At 40.4% G+C, this 26,193-nt stretch overlaps 1 protein-coding gene across 2 annotated transcripts in view; it reads left to right on the forward strand.

Moving 5' to 3' along the window:
• Nucleotides 1–1,686: 1,686 nt before the first annotated feature.
• atg7 (ATG7 autophagy related 7 homolog (S. cerevisiae)) overlaps nt 1,687–26,193 on the forward strand; it is a 137,501-nt gene continuing 112,994 nt past the window's right edge. The window contains exons 1-11 of one of the 2 annotated variants that reach the window (XM_072582168.1): nt 1,687–1,883; nt 2,037–2,091; nt 4,778–4,895; nt 6,167–6,244; nt 9,220–9,336; nt 13,492–13,638; nt 15,601–15,689; nt 17,083–17,204; nt 18,998–19,088; nt 22,299–22,443; nt 23,599–23,757. In XM_072582168.1, coding sequence (XP_072438269.1) covers nt 1,730–1,883; nt 2,037–2,091; nt 4,778–4,895; nt 6,167–6,244; nt 9,220–9,336; nt 13,492–13,638; nt 15,601–15,689; nt 17,083–17,204; nt 18,998–19,088; nt 22,299–22,443; nt 23,599–23,757 — 1,275 coding nt within the window. In that variant the 5' untranslated portion in view covers nt 1,687–1,729. Of the gene's footprint in view, nt 1,884–2,036; nt 2,092–4,777; nt 4,896–6,166; nt 6,245–9,219; nt 9,337–13,491; nt 13,639–15,600; nt 15,690–17,082; nt 17,205–18,997; nt 19,089–22,298; nt 22,444–23,598; nt 23,758–26,193 lie in introns of those variants that run through there. The other variant, XM_072582169.1, reaches the window with a different exon arrangement.

The following is a 26,193-nucleotide window of genomic DNA, read 5'->3' on the forward strand; positions in this document are numbered from 1 at the left end:
CACCAGCTGAGAGACATCACACAAGCCTCAAAACTCATGGGATTTTACTGTGCGTTTCTGTCTGTTCACATGCTGCCAGACCTACTGAGTTTCTCCAGCACTCTTCTTGTTTGAGATTTTCCAACATCTGCAGTCTTCTGTTTTACTGTGCTTGTCTAATTCTGGTCTGTTATGCATTCACAATTATAACTTCTTCACCATTGATAGACATACTTTCAGTGGCCTAGACTAAAGCTCTGAAATTCTGTCCTTCCAGCTCTCCACCTCTGTAACTTGTTTTCTTCTTAAGATGCTCAGAGTCCTGAGAGTCCTGTTTACAAAATTTTTTTATTGTCTGACCTCGGGCCTCTTTCTGTGGCTCAGTAACAAGCTTTGTTTTATCACATACTCCTATAAAAAGCACCTTTTGTTGAGGTGCGGTTTGTAAATATGTATGACTCCCAGTGAGTTTAGAATGGCTGCCCTTCCACGTAATATGGAGGTGCCAGTGTTGGACTGGTGTGTGGACAAAGTTAAAAATCATACAACACCAAGTTATAGTCCAACAGGTTTGTTTTGGAAGTACAAACTTTTGGAGCACTGCTCCTTCATCAGCTAGCTAGTGGGGCAGGATCATAGAACACAGAATTTATAGTAAAAGATCAAACCTTAAGTTATCTTGGGAATGTGACTTGAAAGAAGACCTGGGATTTACATATTAATGAATTGAAACCTGCAACCCCATTCTAAGTAGTTAGATTTAACAGCAATCTACGTTTGTTCAATGTATTGCATCAGTAGTATGATACTTTGATCTTTTTCTATAAATTCTGTATCCTATGATCCTGCCCCACTAGCTACCTGATGAAGGAACAGCGCTCAGAAAGCTTACACTTCCAAATAAACCTGTTGGACTAGATATCCTACAGTGTAAAAAAAGACCCTTCGGCTCAACATGTCCATATCGACCCTCTGAAGAGTAACCCACCCAGACTCCTTTCCCTCTGGCTAATGCATCTAACACTATGGGCAATTTAGCATTCACCTGACCTGCACATCTTTGGATTATGGTTGGAAACCAGAGCACCCAGAGGAAACCCACACAGACACAGAGAGAATGTGCAAACTTCACACAGACAGTCACCCAAGGCTCGAATTGAACCTGGGACCCTTGCACTGAGAGGCAGCAGTGCTAACCACTGAGCCATCCTAACAGGTCCATATAGACCCTCCAAAGAGTAACCCCACACAGACCCATTCCCCTACATTTACCCCTGACTAATGCACCTAACGCTACGGGCAATTTAGCATAGCCAATTCACCTAACCTGGACATCTTTGGATCATGGGAGGAAACCAGGACACCGACACGGGGATACTCTGCAAACTTGACACAGTCACCCAATGTAGGGATTGAACCCGGGTCCCTGGTGCTGTGAGGCAGCTGTGCTAACCACTGAGCCACCATGCCACCTTCTTCCGCGTAATGTCAATTGCTGCACTCAAGAGTCATTCGGAGTGCAGCAAAAAGGGTTGTATGTTTTGCTGTAGTTACCCTGCCCAGTCTCAGTGAAGAGTTGGAAGAGTCTGATATGGACGTTCAACCCTTCAATTGGACCCGCCCCCGGGGCGCGAGGTAAGGGGGTGTGGCTATGATGATGATGATGATGATGCCATCAGGCCGTGCCGGACGGCGTGACGTACTAACCGCGCGCCTGGCGGCCGCTGGGTCAAGGCGGAAGTGTTTAGCGATGGATAGCACTGGCCCCGGCCGCTTGCTGCTGCAGTTTGCTCCTTTCAGCAGCGCTTTGGACGCCGGTTTCTGGCATGACCTCACTCAGAGGAAACTGAACGATTACAGACTGGACGAGAGCCCCCGGAACATCAGGGGCTATTACTATAACGGTACCAGCATCTGGGAGGGGAAAAAGCACTGTCCTGGGTTTAATTTGCAAAGGCCACCCCCTCTCCTCATCATGCATTATTACTGGCTTTATACTAAAATAAAACTTATTTTAAAACATGCAGCAAAATAAAATGTATTTTTTTATTCGAAAGGTGACCCTGCTGGACTGCCAACTCGACTAACTTTGGAGTTCAGTGCATTTGATGTGTGAGTAATTGTGGGGTCATTCGATGGAGTGTTAAAGCGCCTTGTTTCATCTTTGCTCACTGTGGTGCAGCTTAGTTGCTTTAAGTTGTGTATGAGTAGGTGTGAGTTTAATTGTTTCTAAAGTTATTGCTATCTGAGAAATAGCAATACTTGTTCTTCACCTACATGGGAATGCCCTTGATAGTGAAACCCTGAGCATTTTTTTAAAAGTTAAAAATCAGACAACACCAGGTGATCGTCCAACAGGCTTATTTGGAAGCACTACCTTTCGAAGCTCTGCTCCTTCATCAGGTAGCTGTGCTTCCAAATACACCTGAATGGCTATAATCTGGTGTTGTCTGATTTTTAACTTTGTCCATCCCAGTCCAACACCAGCTCCTCCACGTCATGAATTTTAAAGATGTTGTTGCAAATAAATTTATGCAGCAGCCTTTCCTCATTTTATAAGCATAACTTAGTTTGTACTGCCACATCACTATAAATCTTGTATTCTCACTGACATTTGTTAATTGATGGGTAAATGTGTAAAGGAAATAGATTGTCACGTGTGTATCCACTGAATAAAATCAAAAACTTCATCTTTCCAGATAGATTATTGATGTTTTGAAATATCATTTTTTTTTAAAATCTTTATTTAAAATAGGTAGATCTAAATATTTGTTAACTGCAGACATCCCTACACCGAGATTTCTATGCTAAAACTTTGCTGAAATTTTAGATCGAGAGCCCAGCTCTGCCCAGTCACCAGCCCTTTTTAAACTTCATTCAAACTAACCGTATTCGTTATTTGTTAATCAAAGAGTTTCTGGCCACTTCATAACATTGAGTTTTGATTGTTCGAGCTTGAGGTTTAAGGATAGACTTTATTGTTACATTTTATATTTTAGGGAGTTCTGAACTGAAATACACAAATAACTGGAGTGATCAAGGTGTCAAAGGGATTATGCATGTGATGGTTAAAACATTTTTATTGTGCACTGAAAGTCATGTGTTATCTGTGAAGTTTTCTATATTTATGTTCAGTATAGGTTTAAATTAATGTTGAAAATGGACGCACTTTTCCATGTTGATTATACATCAGTAGCCCCATTATGCTGCAGGGTGGCTTCTTTCGATGAAAGTAACATAGACAGCAGGTCTGTAGTGTCAGTGACTGTCTACTCTTCCCATGAGAGTTAGCAATCCAAACTGGTGGGGATTTTATATGTTACTGTTACCACAACTCCCACTGCAATTAATAACTGCACATTTTGGAGTCTAGACTTGGATAGGATAACCTGGTTGCCTGGTCATTAATTTTTATAATTGCTAGGATGAATGTCATTGCTGAAGACTGTGTGTATGAATTTGGAAGAAAAAAGTCTGCATATGCCGTTGCTCCTTGTTTATGTCATCCTGCAGTAGAAACACGTGAAAGCAGCAAAATAGAAAACCAATCTTTCCACTAGAAATGGATTGAAAACATCAAATTGGTATAAATCTATTTCCATACAATTAATATCATTGCAATTTAAATCAAATTTTTAAATTAAGATCTGATTAATAGGACTATGGTGGAAACTTCAGATGCCAAACCTTTGTTCCAGAAGCTTGCTGTTAGCAGAATTTAATGTTAAAATAGCAAACTTCAATATTTTGTGGTCTGTTGGTTGGATGCCTTTTAGTGCTTTGAGGATTCAGCAGGGAAAGCATTATTTTCTGTGCCACGACTTGGCTCTAAATAAATCCTCGACCAATTGTTTGTTAGTTCAGGAACTTAATTTTCACATGAAACCAGTCTTTTTTATAGTTCTCAGTTCAGTTGTTAATACGGTTCTGCTGATTGTGAGGGTTTTGTTCTGATTTTGAACCTGCTGCCATTTCAATGAAATACAAAGCAGGATGGAGCTGTTCGTCTACTGTATCACCATGACTTTAGAATCAATTTGGACACATTGAAAGAACTGCAACTGAGATCCTAGCCACTTTATTTATGGCAGAAGCCACAAACTTCTCTTTTTTATAAAGCTGCTAGATATATTTTTAGACGCCCTCCAACAGTCGTTTGTCACCGTGCTGTTTGTGAGCCTTGACTACAAGTGCCATTAGGCTATTTTAATGAAGACAGACCTCACCTCTATGCCTAATGTGGGCCACTGATTTACTCCCCTCGGTTAGAAGGAATTGTTTCTCATCTCTGCCTTAAATGTGCAACCCGTGATTCTGAGGTTATTCCCTCTGGTCTGAGACTCTCCTACAAGGGGAAACAGCCCCTCTGTATCTACCCTGTCAAGTCTGCATTGAACTTTGTGTATTTCATGAGTAAACACTGTCAAATCAGTGCATTAGTTGAAATGTACTTGTAGCAATAATATCATTTTCTACATTAGAGTAGTGCTGGAAAAGCACAGCCGGTCAGGTAGCATCCGAGGAGCAGGGAAATTGACGTTTCAGGCAAAAGCCCATTTGTCAATTATCACTTGCAGCAAAACATTGTCTACCAGGAAACTCTTTCAAGCTCCATTTTATTGTCAGTCATTAAGATAATCAACATTGTTCAATGACCTAATGAGTCTCTTCGGTCTATAATTAAAGGACCTTCAGAAGTATAGTTGAATTCAGGCTAAATATCATGCATCTGGAGCAAGTGAAGTGCTATCAATATTCTTCTTACTGGTGGAAGAAAATAATTTTGCATGTTCACTAGGAACGCTGTGACCCCACCTCGGTGTTGCCCTGCTTTCGGCACTCTGTATAATACCAACACCTTCCAGTCATTTAAATCCACTGATAAAAAGGCTTTGCTGGAGCAAGTAGGAAAGGAGGTGAGTTTCAAAAGAGAACATTCTTTCTTCATTGGTCAGGTGTTTGTGTTTTTAAGATGTATAAATGTAAGGGGTGTTGGTCAGATTTTTAGAAATTTAATTTATTTACTTGTCACCGTGCTGTTTGTGAGCCTTGACTACAAGTGCCATTAGGCTACTTTAGTGAAGACAGACCTCGCCTAATGTGGGCCACTGATTTACTCCCCTCTGTGAGAAGGAATTGTTTCTCATCTCTGCCTTAAATGTGCAACCCGTGATTCTGAGGTTATTCCCTCTGATCTGAGACTCTCCGACAAGAGGAAACAGCCCCTCTGTATCTACCCTGTCAAGTCATCCTGCCATTTACCTTACATGGTTTGGATAAGCTGTTCTACAAAAACAAGAGGTGAGCATCTGCCCTGAATGACAAAAATTATGGTTGTGATTGTTTACCCATACTTAGAATGTAGCGAGAGCAGATGATGTCTTGTGTGATACCAGATTGTGAATTGATAGCCTGTTGTGAATTCAGATTTGCCAAATTTGCATTGATAATTAAATATTTAGAAACTATGTTAACTCAATTGCCCTTTTCACAAACTTTGGTTACTTGTACATTTACGAGAGACCACAAATCAGTGCTGTAACTCCAACATGAATTTAATATGATCAGAATTAATGTTTTTGTTTTAAGTGATTCTCTTATAGTAGCAGTGTAAACTACTACAGAGTACCAAAGATAAACCAAGCTAGTTACTCTGAGAAAGTGAGGACTGCAGACGTTTTAGAATCAGAGTCAAAATGTGTGGTGCTGGAAAAGCACAGCAGGTCATGGAGCATCTGAGGAGCAGGGAAATCGACATTTTGGGTATAAGCCCTTCATCATGAGTTCCTTATGATGAAGAGCTTATGCCCAAAGCATCAACTTTCCTGCTCCTTGGATGCTGCCTGAACTGCTGTGCTTTTCCAGCACCATATCTGTTTCCGTGCTGTACATCTCTATGACTATGACTTTTTGACTCCTAGTTACTAGGCACAGTATGTAAAAGAGCAGCGGGAGTGAAATTATGCTTCGCCCTTTCCTTCTCTATGCATATATTTGAAACTGGACACTGTGAAATATTTTCACCTATAATTTAAATCATGTAATCTTGAAATGGTCTATTTAGCTTATCAGCCATGTGTTTGTGTGCTGAGAATTCATCAAATTGAACTCCATGTAGTACATCTTTGGTTGAGAACTATTCTCCAATCAATGTTTGTCCTGCTTCATGTCACATTATCTCTTGCAGATTTGGGATGCTATAAAATCTGGCAGAGCAATTGAAGATCCTTCTTTGTTGAACACGTTTCTTTTGTTGACTTTTGCAGTAAGTATCTTTTTATTTTAAAAAAAACACAATATAATACATTGTCATTTCATAGAAGACTATGAAAATATGTTAGCAGAAACCATAAGTAAGTTTTAAATCTGTTTTCTGTTCTAAGACATGATTAATTAATTCCTATTATTCATAATTCAGGATCAATTTCCTTATACAATGTTACACGTAACTGTTGTAATTTTGTAGAGATGCATTTATTCAGTTGCTTATCTTATCAGACCAACTCTCACGTATAAAAAAAAAAAAATTTTGATATGCAACTACATTTTTAGGGCAGTATCAAAGATCTCTTTAGCAATGTGTTATATGAGCAGTTCATTTATGTTTAGCAGTAAAAAGAATGTTTACATAGACACTGTCAGGCAGAAGTAGCATGCATTCCTTTCATGGTCCCAAGGAATCACAAAATGTTTCACAGCCAATTAATTGCTTTTGACCTGTAGTCACTGTTGTCAGGTAGACAAATACACCAGCTAATGTCCCATAAACATCAATTAACCAATGTGTCTGATTTGAGTTTTGGATTGATAAAAGAATATTCACTGGAGCCCTAAAGAAATCCTGCTCTTCAAGTACTGGCGTGGGTGTTTCTTACATCCATGTGCACAGACAGACGATATGGTATTTCAAAGTGCACTTCTGAAAATTAAATACATACTTGGTATTGTGCTGAGATGATCTAAGTCGAGATTGTTTGCTCAAGTCTTAGGAGTTGGGTTTGAACCCATGACCTTGTATCTCAGGGGTGTGGTGCTAGAACTCAATTGGCATGTGAATGGCTGATGTGGGGCTTTTGCCCGGAACATCGATTCTCCTGCTCCTCTGATGCTGCCTAACCTGCTGTGCTTTTCCAGCACCACACTCTTGACTCTAATCTCCAGCATCAGCAGTTCTCACTTTCACCTGGCATGTGAATGGTGCACATTTATCTTGGTGGTGATATCTGATGTTTTTCAAATCATTGTATGTGATCTTCAATGTTAGCCTGAACCAGTAGACTAGATAGGTTCTTTGTTTATCTAAAGGGCAATCTCTCATATTTGTAATGCTGTCAGAGCATGGCACTGTAGTGTCAGCTGAAATTGTATTCTGATCTTGGAGTCGACTTGATTATCTCCCTCTAAATCAGAACTGAGACCTGTGATCAAGATGAAAGCAAGAACATCTCCTTAGTCTATCTACGTATCTATACAGTTACAATAATCAAACTTATTTGATGTTGCACACATTGACCTTATTTCATCTCTGCAAATAGTTAAAAGTGAGTTAAAATCTCACCTTTCTGTCAATAGCACCATAGTTTTTTGTCAAATTTTGAAATAACTCAAATAATCATGAAGTACATAGTTAACTGCTGATTTGTTTAATTATCTAACTTTTAATAAACAGTTGGGAAAACTAGCATTGCAGATGATCAACTTCCATGAAAACAAGCTGTCAAATTGTCCAAAGCATATTTGAAACCAGAACTAAACAACATTCTTTGTGATTTTTCCACCAACCATGTTATTCATCAGCAATTAACGTTTCTTAACAGATGAGAGATATAGAATTTGTTGAAGAACTATTTAAACTGAAATGTAAACAGGCCTTACTTCCTTTGAAGTTTTTTTCAGTTGGGTTCTTCCAGAAAGTCCACCTTTGCTCAGTTGGACTTAAGTTTTGCTTCTTTCCTGTACTTCACTTTATTCAATTTGACATTTCCTATATTTATTTTTAAGACTTCTACAAATGCAGTACTCAGTTTGCTCTCAATCTCCTGAGCTCCCCCCAGTCTGCTACCTTTGAATTCTCCCTCAAAAAGTTTTCTATTTTCAGAGCTCAGATTTGAAACGGAACATAATTTAAGTATTTTAATCCCAGGACTATTATTATTTGAATACTTCTTGCCAACATTTTTGGAATTATTTTTATCTTGCATGTGGTTGAGATGGTAGTAGCTTCTGAATTATTTAAATTTAGATGGGAATGATATGTACTTGTAAAACAGATTAACAAGGGACAAAGATTTAACGATAGTCATTTAAATAGATTGAGCATTTTATGATGCAGAGTAAATTGCCAACTGTGAAGCTTCTACTTTGCCTCAATGGTTAATTACCTTGAAAATTTTCTATTAAAATATAATAACTAAAACTTAATGTTTTCAGTTAGTCCTAAACAAATAGATGAATAATGACTTCTTGCAAAATAACAATTTAAACTAGGAAACCACACTCCTGTTGCGATATTGAAAGCTTTTGTAAATAAGAGAGCTCATAGTCAAAACATTCAACACTTTGGCTAAGCTTTTGACATGCTTGTAAAATTTTCCCTTTACCACCCTTCCCAATTTCCTGTCAAGCCATTAGTTGCAACTGAGAGGGCATCTGCACTGACTTTAGCTTAATTATAAACAAGACCCACCTAGTCTCTCAGAGAAAATACCATTGGCTATCATATTCATCTCTGTTCATCCATTTCTATCCGAGGAAAACATGACCACTGGTTACGCAATGGTTAACTTATGCTTTGGAAGCATAATTTTGATTTCTTTTGAGGGGAATGGAAGTTGTAGACATGAGTCTCTCAGCCATGTAAACTAGGAAGGTCTGAGGATCATCTGGAAGTGTGTGCAGTTAGCTGATCTCTGCCCATGTTATGACAGAAATTCATTCTGAAACTCAAAGTTGATTTTTAACACCCTCTGTTATGGAAGCAAGACAATTCTAGTAATTTTTCTGGGAATGCATATATGAAAATGGTGAGGCAGGGTATTGCTCTTTTCACACTCATCACATAATTGATGAGTTCACCTCTTTCATTTTGCTTCCTCACACCATAAACAAAGTACCCGGCTCGGTTCATGTTGATTAGATGTTTGTGTGAGATTGAGAAATACTTTACATGTTTAAAACTGCTGTTAATTTTTAATACTATTAATCTTGACGCATTTGTTTCATTGAAACTGTCTTTTACAGGATTTAAAAAAGTATCATTTCTACTACTGGTTTGCATTTCCAGCATTGTGCTTCACTGAGGGGATAACCATATCGCAGCAACCAGCCAGCTTGGCGGAAAAGTTCTCCACCTGTCAGGTATTTAAGAAGGGAAGCCACAATGTGAATCTTTTCCTTCTTCATCAAACACTTTTCAAATTTTAATAATGCTTCTGCCTCAAAGTCAGACACTGGCAACATATTTTGAGTTTGTCTTAATTCATTTTAATAAAATTCAGCCTTACCTGTGGGTACGTTATACATTTTGAAAATATTACTCAAAAGTCTTGAATAAAGTTGATATAATTTTATTATTTTATGAAATGACTTCTTGCTTTCACTCTTTGAAATTGGTGAACCTGAGAGGTGACTAGTTTACGAAATCGCTTTGCTGTGCTATAAATATTTGATAGATAAAAATAGCTACTTATATTGACAGGCTTTTACTGAAAGATTCTTATCAGCTTTCTTCTCTTCCCCACTCAGCTAATGCTTTTATATCATTGCTGGTGAATATTTTCACCTTAACATCTGTATTTAGCCTCCTTCAGAGATACTTTAGCATTGCTGGTGCTAATCTTCAGCCATTTGATTCACTACATGTGACATCAAGAAATGGTTGGATACTGCAAAGGGTATGGGCCCTGACAACTTTCCAGCAAAAGTACTGAATACCTGTGCTTCAGAACTTGCCACTCCCCTAGCCAAGCTCTATCAGTAAAACTGCAATATTGATACTAACCTGACAGTGTAGAAAATTGCCAACGTATGCCCTGTACAGAAAGCAGTACAAATCCAAACTGGCCAGTTACCACTCCATCAGTCTACTGTTGATCATCAGTAAAGTAATTGAAAGTGTCGTCAACAGTGCTATCAGCAGCACTAGATCAGCAACAACCTGCTCAGTGACACCCAATTTGGCTTCTGCCAAGGCCGCTCAGCTCCTGACCTCATTAAAATCTTGGTTCAAATATGGGTGAAAGAGCTGAAATCCAGAGGTGAGGTGAGAGTTACTGCTTTTGACATCAAGGTTGCATTTGATTTGAGTGTGTCTTCAAGAAGCCCTAGCAAAACAGAAATCACTGGGAAAGCTCTCTGTTAGTTGGACTCATCACTGGCAAATAAGATGATGATTCTGGTTGTTGGAGATCAATCATCTCAGCTTCAGAACATCACTGTAGGTGTTCCTCAGAGTATTGTCCGAGGTCAAACAATCTTCAGCTGCTTTATCAATGACCTTCCGTCCACCAGAAGGTCAGAGTATTGCAGAATGACTCAAATGCTGAAGCAGTCCACATCCAAAGCCAGCAAGGTCTAGAAAATATCCAGGCAAGAGCCGAAAAGTGATAAGTAACATGTGAGTCACAAATGACCATTTCCAACAAGAGAGAGTCTAACCATCACCCGTTGAAATTCAGCGGCATAACTACTACTAAATCCCACATGATCAGCATCCTGGAGGTTACCATTGACCAGAAATTCTAGCTCTAAAGTTACTTTAGCTACAAGACCAGCTCAAAGGCTAGGAATACTACAGTGAATAATTTGCCTCCTGACTCCTGAAAGCCTATGCAATCATCTGTTAGGCACAAGTGAGGAGCTTGATGGAATACTCCCCACTTGTCTCGATCTGTGCAGCTCCAAGAACATTGAAGGAACTTGACACCATCCAGAACAAAGCAACCTGTTTGATTGGCACCACATCTGCAAACATCCACTTCCTACATCACCAATACTTCCTAAGAGCAGTGTGTACCACTTAAAGGATACTCCTTAGACAGTACGTTCCAAACCCATAACTGCTGTCATCTAGAAAGATAAAGGCAGCAGATACATGGGAATGCTATCATTTGAAGGTTCCCCTCCAAGACTCACCATCCTGACTTGGGAACATATCACCGTTTCTTCACTATTGCTGGGTCAAATCCTGCAATTCCCTCCCTAATGACATTGTGGGTCAACCTAAGCACATGGACTGCAGTGATTCAAGAAGGCAGCTCATCCCCATCCTATCAAGGATAACCAGGGATGAGCAATAAGTGTTGTCCAGCTGGCGAGATCTACATGCCATGAGTGAATTTTTTAAAATGTGTATTTCTGAATGTGATGTAATGACTTAACAGCACCTGCTGGCAAGTAGGTAAAGGTGAAGAAATAGGGAAAGGTGTAGAGACAGGAGGAACTCAAATACAGGAGACAGAAAACAGAAGTATTTAGTAGGTAAACGCCGAACTAAGGGAAAACAAGGGCATTGAGAAAGGAGCTGGTGGAGAGTGGGGAGACTGCAGGTAGGGAAGCTAAGAGACTGAGATTGTGGGTGGTGAAAGTGAAGCTTAGGGGTCGGGGGAAAGGGGAACATGAGAGGCAAGCAAGTGGGAAGGAACGAGGAAGGTGATGAACCAGGTGGAGAGTAATGCAGAAATTGGGGAAGGGATGGGAGTGACTGTGCATGAAGGGGAGGGCTCCAAGAGGGGTGCAGAGGCTGGAGGATCTACTGGAAGGTGGATGGAACCTTGGCAGGATTGATGGGTTAGAGAAAAAAGGTCAGGGGTTCAATACTTTCTTCTCAGCATCTGAAACTTGCAGCTTTTGTGAGGTAATTGAATAGTGCTCAAAGTGAGAACTTTGTCCTGTCTCATATCTCCAGGTCTAACATCTAGATTTTAATAAGCTCAGCTGGCATGGATTTGAAACTGAACACACAGACCTGTACGGTTTGTGTTGTTTGGCTAATTACTGGATGTACATTGTGAACTATCAAGTGAGCAAGATCCCTGCTGTCTATCCTCCCATTTGTGGAATTATGCTTGGAAGTGGGTTTTTACTACTAGCGGGAGAAAGTGAGGACTGCAGATGCTGGAGTACCAGAGTTGAAAAATGTCATGCTGGAAAAACACAGCAGGCCAAGCAGCATCCAAGGAGCAGGAGAATCGACGTTTCGGGCATAAGCCCCTCTTCTTCCTGAAGAAGGGCTTATGCCCAAAATGTCAATCCCCCTGCTCCTCGGATGCTGCCTGGCCTGCTGTGTTTTTCCGGTACGACATTTTACTACTAGTGCTAATGTAATGGCTTAAAATTGGGCTTGAATCTTCAGTTGCTCCCCGAGGTAAAAATTCAGTTTGAATTTTTATTCATGTGATGGGTGTCACAGGCAAGGTCAGCATTTGTTGTCCTTCCTTATCCTCAAGGAGTTGCTAGTGAGCAATCTTCTCAAATTGTTTTAGCCCATCTGAGGATTAGTACCCCCATATTTTAATCCAGCATTAATGAAGAAATGGTAATGTATTTCCACATTAAAGTGCGTGCTTTGCAGGAGAGTTTAAATATTGTAATGCATCCGCTATGTTCTTCTCGGTGGTAGGTATTTGCTGCAGCACATCTTGTAGATCTCCACTCTTCTGCTATTGCACTGATGGTAGAGAGAGTGAATGTTTGAAGTGGTCAGTGGAGCGGCAATTGCTTTTTTCTGGATGGTGTTGAGTTCCTTGTGTTTTGTTGGAACTGCACTCATTCAGCCACAGGGGACAGCATTCTGTGACACCCTAATTCCTGACTCATGCATTGTAGGTCCTCAGCGGGCTTTGTAGGTCAGGAGATAAATTATTCCTGGTAGGAATTCTCAACCTTTTACCTGTTGTTGTAGCCACAATTGCTACATGGCTAGGCCAGTTTTATTTCTGGTCATTGGTGATGTCCCGGGTTTTGATAGTGTGGGATTCAATGATGGTAATGTTGTTGAATTTCATGGAGAGGGGATTAGATTATCTCTTGTTGGACGCGGTCATTGCCTCACATCTGTCTTGTCCGAATTGAAACTGCATGTGTACCTGAAGAGAGGAAATTTGCGGAGCTACAGGAAAAGGGCAGAAATTAAGATCAGCTGAGTTGCACAGATTTGGTACAGACATGACTTGGTGACTGGCTTCCTCCTGTGCTGTAATCGTTCTCTAATTCTGTGAGCTGTTTTCCATTTACCAGCTAAAGCCTGACACTAACCAGTTTCCACTGTATGAAAGCATAGAAATACATTTAACTGTAAATGTACCTGAACATTCTGTAGTATTTATCGAGCCATCCCATTTTCAGCTGTTTGAAAGGAAGGAAGGCCATTGATAAAGCAGCTGATGACAGTACTCCATTACCCTGGCCAGAGGGGCCCCTGTGGTGCTGTCTTCCAAATTCTATCAATGTAAAGTCTGAAGTAAAACTGCATGTATTGGTTTGCTGATTTCTTTTATGCTGTTATCTGAACAGATCCAGGCATTGCAAGATGCTTATAATGAACTTTGTCAAAAGGAGGAAGTTACAGCAGTTCCCTATTTTCTGGTCAAGTACAAGGAAGATTCTGTTTCGTTGGCCTCTTTGAGAAACTGGAATGAATTTTTCAAAGGTCAGACCAAGGTACAAATTTACATCCAAGGATTAGATGTATAGTGGAGAAATGATTGGGTGACTGAAGATGGTTTTGAGTTTTCTGAGCAGCTTGTTCGTACTGGGTGTGACTCTGTGTGACTTTGTAAATGGCATTCAACCTTTTCTTGCTGAAATCATTCATCTGTCAAGTAGATACCCTCTGCAGTGATGCAATCACTTGATCTGTCATAGAGGTGCCTGTCTGAGCAAGTTCAACTTGTTCTACTGTAAATAACACTGCATACATGTAGCAATGATTTGGAGATGCCAGTGTTGGACTGGGGTGTACAAAGTTAAAAATCACACAACATCAGGTTATATTCCAACAGTGTTGGTGTCAGTGTGCATGTATGTGTGTCCATGTGTATGTGTGTATACAGACACCCACACACACCCTTACAGAGACACACACTCCCACACTCTCACATGCACCCCCTCACAGACTTAAGACACTCTGCACTCACTACACATACACACACTTTCTCACACTCCCAACCCAGACAGACAGACAAACACACACACACACACATACACACAGACAAAGACCCACATGCACGCAGATATTTTGTGGGGTGAATTTGTACTTTCAGGGTTACATTGTACTTTGCTCAAAAACTGCATGCATTCATGTGGAACTCTGAGCTCAAAAACTGCATGAATTTATGTAAAACCCCGTTATCTCACTTTTCAGATTAAAATCAATCTAAACATCATGGCATAGACAGAGAACACAGGGGGCCAGCACCTTCAACATATTGTCTAGCTATCACCATTGTTAACAGCTAACCCGAGAATGCAACTTTTTTATAAAAAAGGTTTTGTGATTTATACATGAAAGAAGTGAGACCATCACTGTATTTTAACAGACAATCAATTTTTCAATGTATAATTTCAGTTACATCACACTGTAAATTTTTGCTATAAATTCTGTGTGTAAGGATTGAGTCCTCCACTATCTCCTGATGAAGGAGTGGCGCTCTGAAAACTAGTGTGCTTCCAATTAAACCTGTTGGACTATAACCTGGTGTTGTGTGATTTTTAACCTTGTACATATAGCAATATATCATTGAATAGTTATTCCTTAAGTTGTGCAGTTCAGGAAGTTCTTGTACTTATTGTTCCATTCAAATTCTCAGCCAGTACTCAACACTTTGCAAAGGAGAGTGACCACCACCGTCTTGCTCCTCCAAACAAAGTTCACTGATTGTACATTGGCAAATATGAAAATCACCCTCTATTTGTATAACATATGCATGTGCTAAACTATTTAACTTTTTACCAAAGATTTCAGATTTGCAAGTGTTTAAAGTGAGCACAATCAGCTTAAAAAATACTGAATTCAGGGTAGGCTTGTGGGCTGCCAAGAGTACATTATTTAGCAATTTAAAAAAATAATTTGAATTTAATAAAATATCCAATTATCTTATAAACGTAATAGCAGCATGTATTTTTTTAATTCTGAAAATTGTGAATGCCCTGCACTCTTACACGGTTGTTACTTTCAGTTAACTTGTCACTCATCTTGACACCTTACGTTCCAAAAGGGGATAATGATGGGCCTTTCTCATTATTTTTGAATGTTGAATGTTAGCCGCAGTTCAGTGACAGCACTTTGGTCTCTAGGTATGAATGCTGTGGCTTCAAGTCCCATCATCAAGACTTAAAACATAAAATATAGCTGCCGCTTTAGTGAAATTTTGAGGGAGAGTTGCATTGTCGGACAGTGCTATTTTTCAGCTGCGACAATAAACGAGTTTTACAGGTTAATGTAAAAGATGCTGTGGCATTATTATGAAGACTAATAAAGATGATTTCCTCAGTATCCATGGGAACATTTTGAATTTTAAAGTACCAACTTGTAACAAACTACTTTAAACTGTTACTGTTACCATTTTTATTTCTTATGAATGCTTTGGCAGCTACTTCCTGTTAAATGTTTTTTTTCTGTAGGTTACAATTGGTGTCTATGATCCTTGTACATTAATCCAGTATCCCGGATGGCCTTTGAGAAACTTCCTGATGCTTGTAGCCTACAACTGGTACAGTAATTATTTTATCATTTATATTGTCCTTTTCTAATGTGTGTTTTGGAAAGGATTTTTTTCAGGAAAAGTGTTGTTAATTAAAGGAAAACAAACCAACATTTAGAAGGTAATATACAAAATAAAAGGCAATTGTTAATTTGATGTGAAATGGATAATATTGTCAAGCTAATTCATATGGCTTAGCTGGTATGAATTGTTCTGTAGCAATTGTCAAATTTTACTCATCATGTCTGTGAAAAATACATCATTTAGTTTATTTTGTGACAATCAGTGAGTAGTTCTCCCTGCCATCTTTCCCCTCCCCACTCTGCATTGCTTCCTTATATTGTGTCCATTGCTAATCTAGCTCTCTGGAGAGAGAATAACAGCATTATTGTTTCACCAGTATGACGACTCTTCAGAACTGGGATTCAGAACAGAGTTTAGAAGAAGAGTCTTACTGGGTTTGAAATGTTAACGCGGTTTCTCTTTCATCAGATACTTCCAGACCTGCTGAATTTCTGCAACATTTTCTGTTTGGTTCAGAATCTAGCATTTAATTTTACTTGCTAATTTGCTGCTGCCGCCTCAAATCCAGAGAGAGAGCTTTGCTTGCTGCCTCATTACTTTTCACAGTCGTAAGGGTTTTATTAGCAGTGTTGATAATAAAAAAATGCCTAATTGCTGTTTGAAAATAACTTGCTTCCCTCATAATAAAGAACTATTATTTCTTTTTTATGATTTTAGATGCAAGATTCTTTTCTGATGTTACTGATGCACTAATATAAAACATCTTGCATTTTAAAAAAATTCTGATAATTGTGACAACCCTGCACACTCTACGGTCATTACTTTCAGTTAACTTGTCACTAATCTTGACACCTTAAGTTCCAAAAGGTGTTAACGTTGGGCCTTTCTCATTACTTTCGAATGTTGAGTGTTAGCCGCAGCTCAGTGACAGCACTTTGGTGTCTCTGTATGAATGCTGAGGCTTCAAGTCCCATCATCAACCTTAAAACATACAATATAGCTGCCGCTTTAATGAAGTTTTGAGGGAGAGCTGTACTGTTGGACAGTGCCATTTTTCAGGTGTGACGATAAGCTACAGTTTCATCTGTATTTACAGGTAAGTGTAAAAGATCACATGGTGTTATTATGACGGCGCACAAAGAAGCTTTCCCCAGCCTCTGTACCAACATTTAAAATTCAACCAAACCATCGTCTGCTCATTATCATATTGTTGTTTGAGTGGTGTGAGTTGACTGCTGTGATTCTTGCACTACAACATTTACTATATCTTGTCTGTAAAGTACTTTGGACATTGTGAGGTCATGAAATATAGTATGTAAATGAAAATCTTATTTCTTTTCGGGAATAATTCAGTAATTACATTTCTTTGGGATGACAGGGGCAGCTTTCTGGACACACTTGAAGTTCTCTGTTTCAGAGACCGAACTATGCAAGGAGTCAGGGACACCCAGCACAGCATCATCTTTGAAGTAAAACTTCCACAGACAGCGTCAGTCACAGGTAATTAAAGATCAGGACTGCTGAGAAGAGTTGAATGAGTTCATAAGCGTATATGGTTATTGGAGTATTATTGCGATAGTGGTATCAAAATTCACTATGAACAGGGTTGAAAGAGAAGTCATGAATCAAAGAGAGCTCCTACTTCCACTCTGTTTAGGTCCCACCTTTTGATATACCTTGAAATGTTAAACCTGGTAGAACAAATGTAAGTGGATTTTTAAGTGCTTCAGAATTATTACTAAACAAACTCACTGGCCCATTTAAGAGAGATCTTATTTTGCGAAGATTACTTTAGTTAAATAAATGATTCTTAGTAGATTATCAGAGATTTTAAACTAAAAGTGAAGGATAGGAACTGCTTTTAACATCTTGGTTTGTTGAATATGACGACTGCAAGACGATTGGTTGTCTACCAGCCCATTGAGATCATTGCTGCTGCATACAAAGACATACTTTTGACTGGGTGCCAGATTGGAATCAGTATTGGGAGAAGGGAAAACCATCCTCTAGAAGATTGCTTTCTTCAAGGTCATCATTGAGTGCCCTTGATTCACATCTGGCTACAAACTCCCGGCCAATGAAGTGAAAAGAGTGTTAAAAGTTTCTGCTGTGTTCTCAGTACCATTAAAGATTTCTTGATACACTATTCATGGAAGTAGGTGGTGACATTGTGTTACTGATCACTCCTTTCTCTCTGCCGCGTGATAAAATAGTTGAATCGCCTGTGACTTAATAGCTGCACACTTATTGGAAATACAAATGGATAGCAAATTCAGGACACCCTTAAATTGTTGCATCGATATTCCTGAATATTACATGGCTTATCGATCATGTTCATTTTATGGAAACAAAAAAAATGCCATCGCGTCCCAGTGTGCAGAGTGACTGGGGCTAATAGTCAAATTCATAGACAAGCTGATTAACACAACAAGGCAATTGTGGGTATAATACTCAATGATAAAATCACTGAGCTCAGAATAGGTGAAAATACATACTTCTGGAACCTTTGCCATGTATTGGGAAGATTGAAAGGTAAGAATGTTGTGTAACTAAGGATGCTTAGTGCATTAAAGCACTTCCTAGTGTTTCAGCCACAAGAGTTATACTAGAATGAAATTCAGCAGTTATACACCTTTATAAATTTGGAAACTGTTAAACATTTAGACATTGTTTTAGATTAGATTCCCTACAGTGTGGAAACAGGCCCTTCAGCCCAACCCGTCCACACCGACCCTCCGAAGAGCAACCCATGCAGACCCATTCCCCTACATTTCTCTCTGACTAATGCACTTAACCTACGGGCAATTTAACATGGCCAGTTCACCTAACCTGCACATCTTTGTGACTGTAGGAGGAAACCGGAGCACCCGGAGGAAATCCACACAGACACTGGGAGAATGTGCAAACTCCCCACAGGCAGTTGCCCAAGGCAGGAATTGAACCTGGGTTCCTAGTGCTGTGAGGCAGCAGTGCTAACCACTGAGCCACCGTGCCACCCTGCCAAGATCAGTTTTAAAAAACTGTAATGCTGTCAGGAGAAAAGCCAAACCTGTTTATAAAGAAAAAATAGTGGAATGCTGAAGTAAAAAACAGAAAATGAACAGATTGATCATCTGAAAGACTGAGTTTGGGGCTCAGATGGGGCCACTTCTTAGCAATTTAAGCAATGATTCCTCAAAATGTTAAGTTTATTTCTTTCTTTAAATGATTTCTTGTAAATTTTCACCATTGTGTTTTTTAATTTCGAAGTTTCAAAGTTGGGCAACCCTAACCTACTTACAATGAATTTACAGATTGTCCGAAATGTGTTGGTTGGGAGAAAAATCAGAAAGGAAGCCTGGGTCCGAGGATGGTTAATCTTAGTGAATGTATGGATCCAAAGAGGTAAATTAGCATCTCTTATCCAGGCTTGGATATGAATCAGGAATCCTCATATAAACTACTCAGACATGTTAGAAAGTCTGCAGTAAATCATGTGAAGTAGGCCATTTGGATTCTTGATCCTACTCTCCTATTCACAAAGATCATGGCTGACCTGATTGTAACCTGAACTCCCTCAGACATAGGAACAGCAATTGACCATTTGGCTCATTTTGGCTGATCTGGTAGCCTTTAACTCCACTTTGCTACCTTTTCCCCACAACCCTTGATTCCCTTACTGGTTAGAAATCTGTCTCTCGACTGTAAATATGCTCAATGACCCAGACTCGGTTAGAAAGAAAAACACTGCAGGTGCTGGAATCCAAAGTAGACAGGCAGAAGGCTGGAAGATCAACGCAAACCAGGCAGCATGTCTGAAGTCCCTTGATCTGCAAACACTTGCTGCAAATGTTTTCATTGTGGATCACCTTGATGTCCAACAGCACCTCATCCAACTTTCAATTTCCCACCCGACTCCAGCAGTCCTTAACTCTTTCTAAAAGGTCAAAAATTGGTCAGAATCTTTAATGTTTCATTAAAGTCATGTCATATTCTTCTAAACTTCAATCAGGAGTCGACATTTCGGGTGTAACCCTTCTTCAGGTTACCTACCAACCCCAGTCCTGAAGAAGGGTTACACCTGAAATGTCGACTTCTCCACCTCCTGATGCTGCCTGGTTTGCGTTGATCTTCCAGCCTCCTGCCTATGTACTAATGACCCAGACTCGCCAGCCCTCTACAATAAATCATTCCACAGATTCAGTCCCTTCTGAGAGAAATAACGATTCTCCTTCTCTTAAAAGGGCTATTCCTTATTCTGCAATTATACCCTCTAGTCCTAGACTGTCTCACAAGAGCAGCACTGTCTCCGCATCTTCCCATCAAGCCCTCTAAGAAACTTATTTGTTTCATTCTTCTAAACTCCAACTGTAGTATTGTATGCCACCTGCAAGGTGCACTGTATAACTTCACAAGTCTCCTTAGACAGTTTCTTGCAAACTTGCAGCTACTTCCATCTAGGTGAACAAGGGCAACAGATACGTGCAAACACCAAGTCTCCAAGTTCCCCTGCAAGCCCCACATGGAAATAATTGTCATTTCTTAAGTGTTGCTGTGTCAAACTCCTGGAATGCCTTCCCTAACAGCAATGTGACTCTATGCACAGTCCATGGGCTGCAGTCGTTAAAAAGGCAGCTCACTACCACCACCTTGAGGGCAACTAGGGATGGGCAATAAATGCTAGTCGAGCCAGCAATACCCACGTCCAATTAATGCATGTTTTAAAACAAAACATGAAACCCATTCCTCGCACATCAATCTTTCAGTCACACATTTAACTCCTTGAATTTATTTATACTCCATCTGTGACACAGGCAGTTATCCTGAAACTATCACCTTATATTTTCTTTTACTTCCCAACTGTTGAAAATCTTGCAGCATAGCCTCCTTTCCACTCTTATTAATGTTGTTGCTACCAACCTGGATGACAACAATTGGATCTCTCTCCTTCCCTGCCCTTCCATGTTCTAGTGCAGTCCCAAGGAAATGGCCTTAACCTTGGCAGCACAGCTTTCAGCACTTGCACTTACCTCTGCAGAGAATATTATCTCTTCCCCCTAATTTTGCTGTCTTGTTCAAGGATACATTCCGATTTCCTCCCCAACTTGAATGGCTCCTTGTATTATGGTGTTGTGGTCAATTCACTCATCCTCTCTATAGTCTTTGTTCTCCTGTAGATGGATTGCAAGGGACTGAGGCTTCTTGAGCCATTTCTACCTGATCTATAACCATGCTCTCCTGTCCTTAATTGCAGACCTAGTTAAGATTGCCCAATCTGCAGGGTGTGGCTACCTTCTGGAGCAAACGTCGAGGTAACTTCCTCCCTCCCTGATGTGGCACAATGTCTGCAGCTCAGGCTCCAGGTCCACAACTCATGTCTGAAGTCCCTTGATCTGCAAACACTTGCTGCAAATGTTTTCATTGTGGATCACCTTGATGTCCAACAGCACATCATCCAACCTTCAATTTCCCGCCTGACTCCAGCAGTTCTTAACTCTTTCTAAAAGGTCAAAAATTGGTCAGAATCTTTAATGTTTCATTAAAGTCATGTCATACTCTTCTAAACTTCAATAAGAGCACAAACTTCTCAACCTTATCTCATAAAGCAAATATTTTGTCTGTAGAATCAGCCTTGTAAATCATCTTTAGACTGCCTCTAATGTGAGTCCATCCTTCCTTGAATAAGGAGTCCAAATCTGTACATGGTGTTCTCAATGCAGTCTCACCAATGCCCTCTGCAGTAGTAGCAAGGGTTTGCTAGTTGTATATTCTGTTCCCCTTCCAACAAATGCCAATATTACATTTATTTTCCAAAATACTTGCTGCAACCAAAATCTAACATTTTAAGATTCATGTACACAGGCACTCCGATGCCTCTGTACTACAGCATTCTGCAGTATTTTTTCATTTGCAATATATTCAACATTTCTATTCTTTCCAGAGAGAACAACCTCTCATTTTCCCATATTATACTTCATCTGCCATTTTTCACCCATTCATTTACCTGCATTTTTCCATTGCATACTCTTTGAGTTCATCCACAGCTTATTTCTTTCCCATCGTAGTATTGTCAACAGGTTTGGCTACTATGTATCCTGTTCCTTAACCCAAATCACTCATGAAATTGTTGCAGCCTTCAGCATTAATCCCTTTGGATCCCCGTATACGTGGAGAGAGTTGCAGTGACATACCTAAGCATATACCTAATGATTAGTCAATCTGATATGTGTTACATAATCAAAAAAAAATTTCCAAGTAAACTGTCACAGTAAAGTGAACAGTTTTCGATCAGAGGCATCTTTATCACCCTGCATATTATGGATGCCCCTTCCAAGATCTGTAGACATTGTTTTAAATGTGACATTTCCATTAAATTGCATACATGCAGTGAGTCTAATATTGAGTATTGAAGCTTTTAAATCAGCTAAGCTTTATTTTAAGCTGATAATTACCATTTGAGAAATTCTCGGTGTGCATGTTTTTTTTGTAAACAACATTGCAAAAATATGCTTTTAAATTAACCCTGGATATCTGTAAATAAGAAGCAGATCATATTGTTTCAGGAAGATATTTTTCTGAACTCAGATATATTATCGATTTTCTATTCTATTGAAGACTGGCTGAATCATCAGTTGATCTCAATCTTAAATTAATGCGTTGGCGTCTGGTCCCAACCCTTGGTCTGGAAAATGTTATGGCTACTCGGTGCTTGCTGCTTGGAGCTGGTACACTGGGCTGCAATGTAGCACGGACTCTAATGGTAAGAGTTTTACTATTTGCTAATGTTTTACTATTACATTTTTTTAAAGATGATTTTCATCACAAACTGCGTTTATTGTCTGTTTGCTTTTTGGTTAATCCGGTACCTCTCATTTTGTGCCACCACCCAAGATAAACTTGTATCCTGTTGCAGTCAGATCAGGATTTCTGTGATTAAACTATTTTAAAATTATAATTTTGTTTCATACTACAAAATTCCTATGAGAGAAAACCTAAAGTGATTTATGTACTGCAACCTCCATGCGCCATCAAGATGTAAATCTTGAGTATGCTTGGCAGCATGTATCAATCTGTTTAGCAGTTTATAAAGTACTGTCAAAATTCTAAGAGTGTCAATTAATTAAAAGTGCACATTTATCTTCTGTTAGCTGTTGTATAATCTATAATTAATACCGGTGGGATATGATTTAAGCCATTTCATTTGTCATCCCTGCTGGGCTGAGCATCCTTATTTTAAAATAATTATTTTTCATCAACTATATGCATGTTTGAGTTTTAAGTGTGAGTATGATATTTATTCCATGCAACTCCAACATGTTGATGAGGTTAGGCTTAAATAAAAACTTGCTTTAAAAAAAATGTCATTGAATCTCGTTGAAAAAAGCCACAAAGCCCATTATTAAGGTGCTGACTATTTGGAAGAGATATGCAATTAGACTTGCTTCTCTGCCCTTTCCCCATTCCTCCACAGTTTACTTCATCTGTAGAGATAGATCCAAATGCCTTTGAATGTTGTTATTAACCCTGGTCCTATCACCGGTGCACTCCAGAACATAACTTATTGAATTGAAAACAAAAGGTTTTCTATGTCCTTCTAATTCTTTTGCATTTGTTTAATTTAATGCAAGTGTTGAAAAAAGCAGAGAATCTTTAGGAGAGAATTAGTCAACGTCTTGAGTTTCTGATTACTGTCATTAACTGTCTCCATTGCTCACCTCTGGGGTGAGTGTTTCATTGGTAAGGAGAGCATTTATTGTCTATTCCAGTTGCCCAGGATAAGGGAGTGCTGAGCTGACTTCATGAACCACTGTCATCCATGTGACATTAGTGCATTAAATGCACTAGTGCTTTACATAACTAATTTCATGATTAGACTGTCTTCCTTCTGAAATAGTTTATTATCTATTCTCTTTAGGGCTGGGGTGTAAGGCAGATCACTTTTGTAGACAATGCAAAAGTGTCCTATTCTAACCCAGTGCGGCAGTCGTTGTATGAGTTTGAAGATTGCTTTGATGGTGGGAAACCTAAAGCATTGGCTGCTGTAGAGAAACTCGAAAAAATCTTCCCAGGCGTGGTAAGCAGAGCTTTTACACCATTTATATCTTACTGTTATTTTTGCTACATTATGGGCTGCAAGCCTTAAATTTATTTCTGAAAATAACACCAAGCCTTGCTTTTTTGACTTCGGACAATCCAAGGAAACTCATAAAATTGTGTCATTAGAATATTTAAAATTGCATTGATTTCTACTTTTAAAAATGAATTATTTTTCTAGATGCAGGTTCATTCAGGAGAGGAAAGGCACAAAGATGTTTTAATCACAGTTCAATGGTTTAGGTCCTTTTGTAGACATGATTATCTTCAAAGCCTTTTAGGTTTGCACATTTTCATAGCTTTTCAAAGCTTTACAATTCTATTCTGTGCAACGCATTGTGATGAGCACAGCTAAATACATTGGATAGGCAGACAAATGTGTTGCTTTCAGTGCTTAAAATGCAACAGAGCAATAGTTGAAAATTGGCTCGTGTTGCTCCCTATAAATGTAGCTTGTTGTCCTTGATATAACTTAAACATAGTGTAAATGAATTAATGGAGAGGCAAAGGCCTCGTGATGTTACTGTTCAACTATTAATCCAGAAACTCAGCTGATGTTCTGGGGAATACTGGATTAGTGGTGCTGGAAGAGCACAGCAGTTCAGGCAGCATCCAACGAGCAGCGAAATCAACGTTTCGGGCAAAAGCCCTTCATCAGGAATAAAGGCAGTGAGCCTGAAGCATGGAGAGATAAGCTAGAGGAGGGTGGGGGTGGGGAGAGAGTAGCATAGAGTACAATGGGTGAGTGGGGGAGGAGATGAAGGTGATAGGTCAAGGAGGAGAGGGTGGAGTGAATAGGTGGAAAAGAAGATAGGCAGGTCGGACAAGTCAAGGAGACAGTAACTGAGCTGCAAGTTTGAAACTAGGATGAGGTGGGGGAAGGGGAAATGAGGAAGCTGTTGAAGTCCACATTGATGCCCTGGGGTTGAAGTGTTCCGAGGCGGAAGATGAGGCGTTCTTCCTCCAGGTGTCTGGTGGTGAGGGAGCGGCGGTGAAGGAGGCCCAGGACCTCCATGTCCTCGGCAGAGTGGGAGGGGGAGTTGAAATGTTGGGCCACGGGGCGGTTTGGTTGATTGGTGCGGGTGTCTCGGAGATGTTCCCTAAAGCGCTCTGCTAGGAGGCGCCCAGTCTCCCCAATGTAGAGGAGACCACATCGGGAACAACGGATACAATAAATGATATTGGTGGATGTGCAGGTGAAACTTTGATGGATGTGGAAGACTCATTTAGGGCCTTGGATAGAGGTGAGGGAGGAGGTGTGGGCACAAGTTTTACAGTTCCTGCGGTGGCAGGGGAAAGTGCCAGAATGGGAGGGTGGGTCGTAGGGGGGTGTGGACCTGACCAGGTAGTCACGGAGGGAACGGTCTTTGCGGAAGGCGGAAAGGGGTGGGGAGGGAAATATATCCCTGGTGGTGGGGTCTTTTTGGAGGTGGCGGAAATGTCGGCGGATGATTTGGTTGATGCGAAGGTTTGTAGGGTGGAAGGTGAGCACCAGGGGCGTTCTGTCCTTGTTACGGTTGGAGGGGTGGGGTCTGAGGGCGGAGGTGCGGGACGTGGACGAGATGCGTTGGAGGGCATCTTTAACCACGTGGGAAGGGAAATTGCGGTCTCTAAAGGAGGCCATCTGGTGTGTTCTGTGGTGGAACTGGTCCTCCTGGGAGCAGATACGGCGGAGGCGGAGAAATTGGGAATACGGGATGGCATTTTTGCAAGAGATAGGGTGGGAAGAGGTGTAATCCAGGTAGCTATGGGAGTCAGTGGGTTTGTAAAAAATGTCAGTGTCAAGTCGGTCGTCACTAATGGAGATGGAGAGGTCCAGGAAGGGGAGTGAGGTGTCAGAGATAGTCCAGGTAAATTTAAGGTCAGGGTGGAATGTGTTGGTGAAGTTGATGAATTGCTCAACCTCCTCACGGGAGCACGAGGTGGCGCCAATGCAGTCATCAATGTAGCGGAGGAAGAGGTGGGGAGTGGTGCCGGTGTAATTACGGAAGATCAACTGTTCTACATAGCCAACAAAGAGACAGGCATAGCTGGGGCCCATACATGTGCCCATGGCTACACCTTTGGTCTGGAGGAAGTGGGAGGATTCAAAGGAGAAATTGTTAAGGGTGAGGACCAGTTCGGCCAAACGAATGAGAGTGTCAGTGGAAGGGTACTGTTGGGGACGTCTGGAGAGGAAAAAACGGAGGGCTTGGAGGCCCTGGTCATGGTGTAGAGGGATTGGATATCCATGGTGAAGATAAGGCGTTGGGGGCCAGGGAAACGGAATCTTGGAGGAGGTGGAGGGTGTGGGTGGTGTCTCGAACGTATGTGGGGAGTTCCTGGACTAGGGGGGATAGGACAGTGTCAAGGTAGGTAGAGAGGAGTTCAGTGGGGCAGGAGCATGCTGAGACAATGGGTCGGCCAGGGTGGTCAG

This window comes from Chiloscyllium punctatum, chromosome 12 (genome assembly GCF_047496795.1).
Source record: "Chiloscyllium punctatum isolate Juve2018m chromosome 12, sChiPun1.3, whole genome shotgun sequence".
In the NCBI taxonomy this organism is placed as follows: Eukaryota; Metazoa; Chordata; class Chondrichthyes; order Orectolobiformes; family Hemiscylliidae; genus Chiloscyllium; species Chiloscyllium punctatum.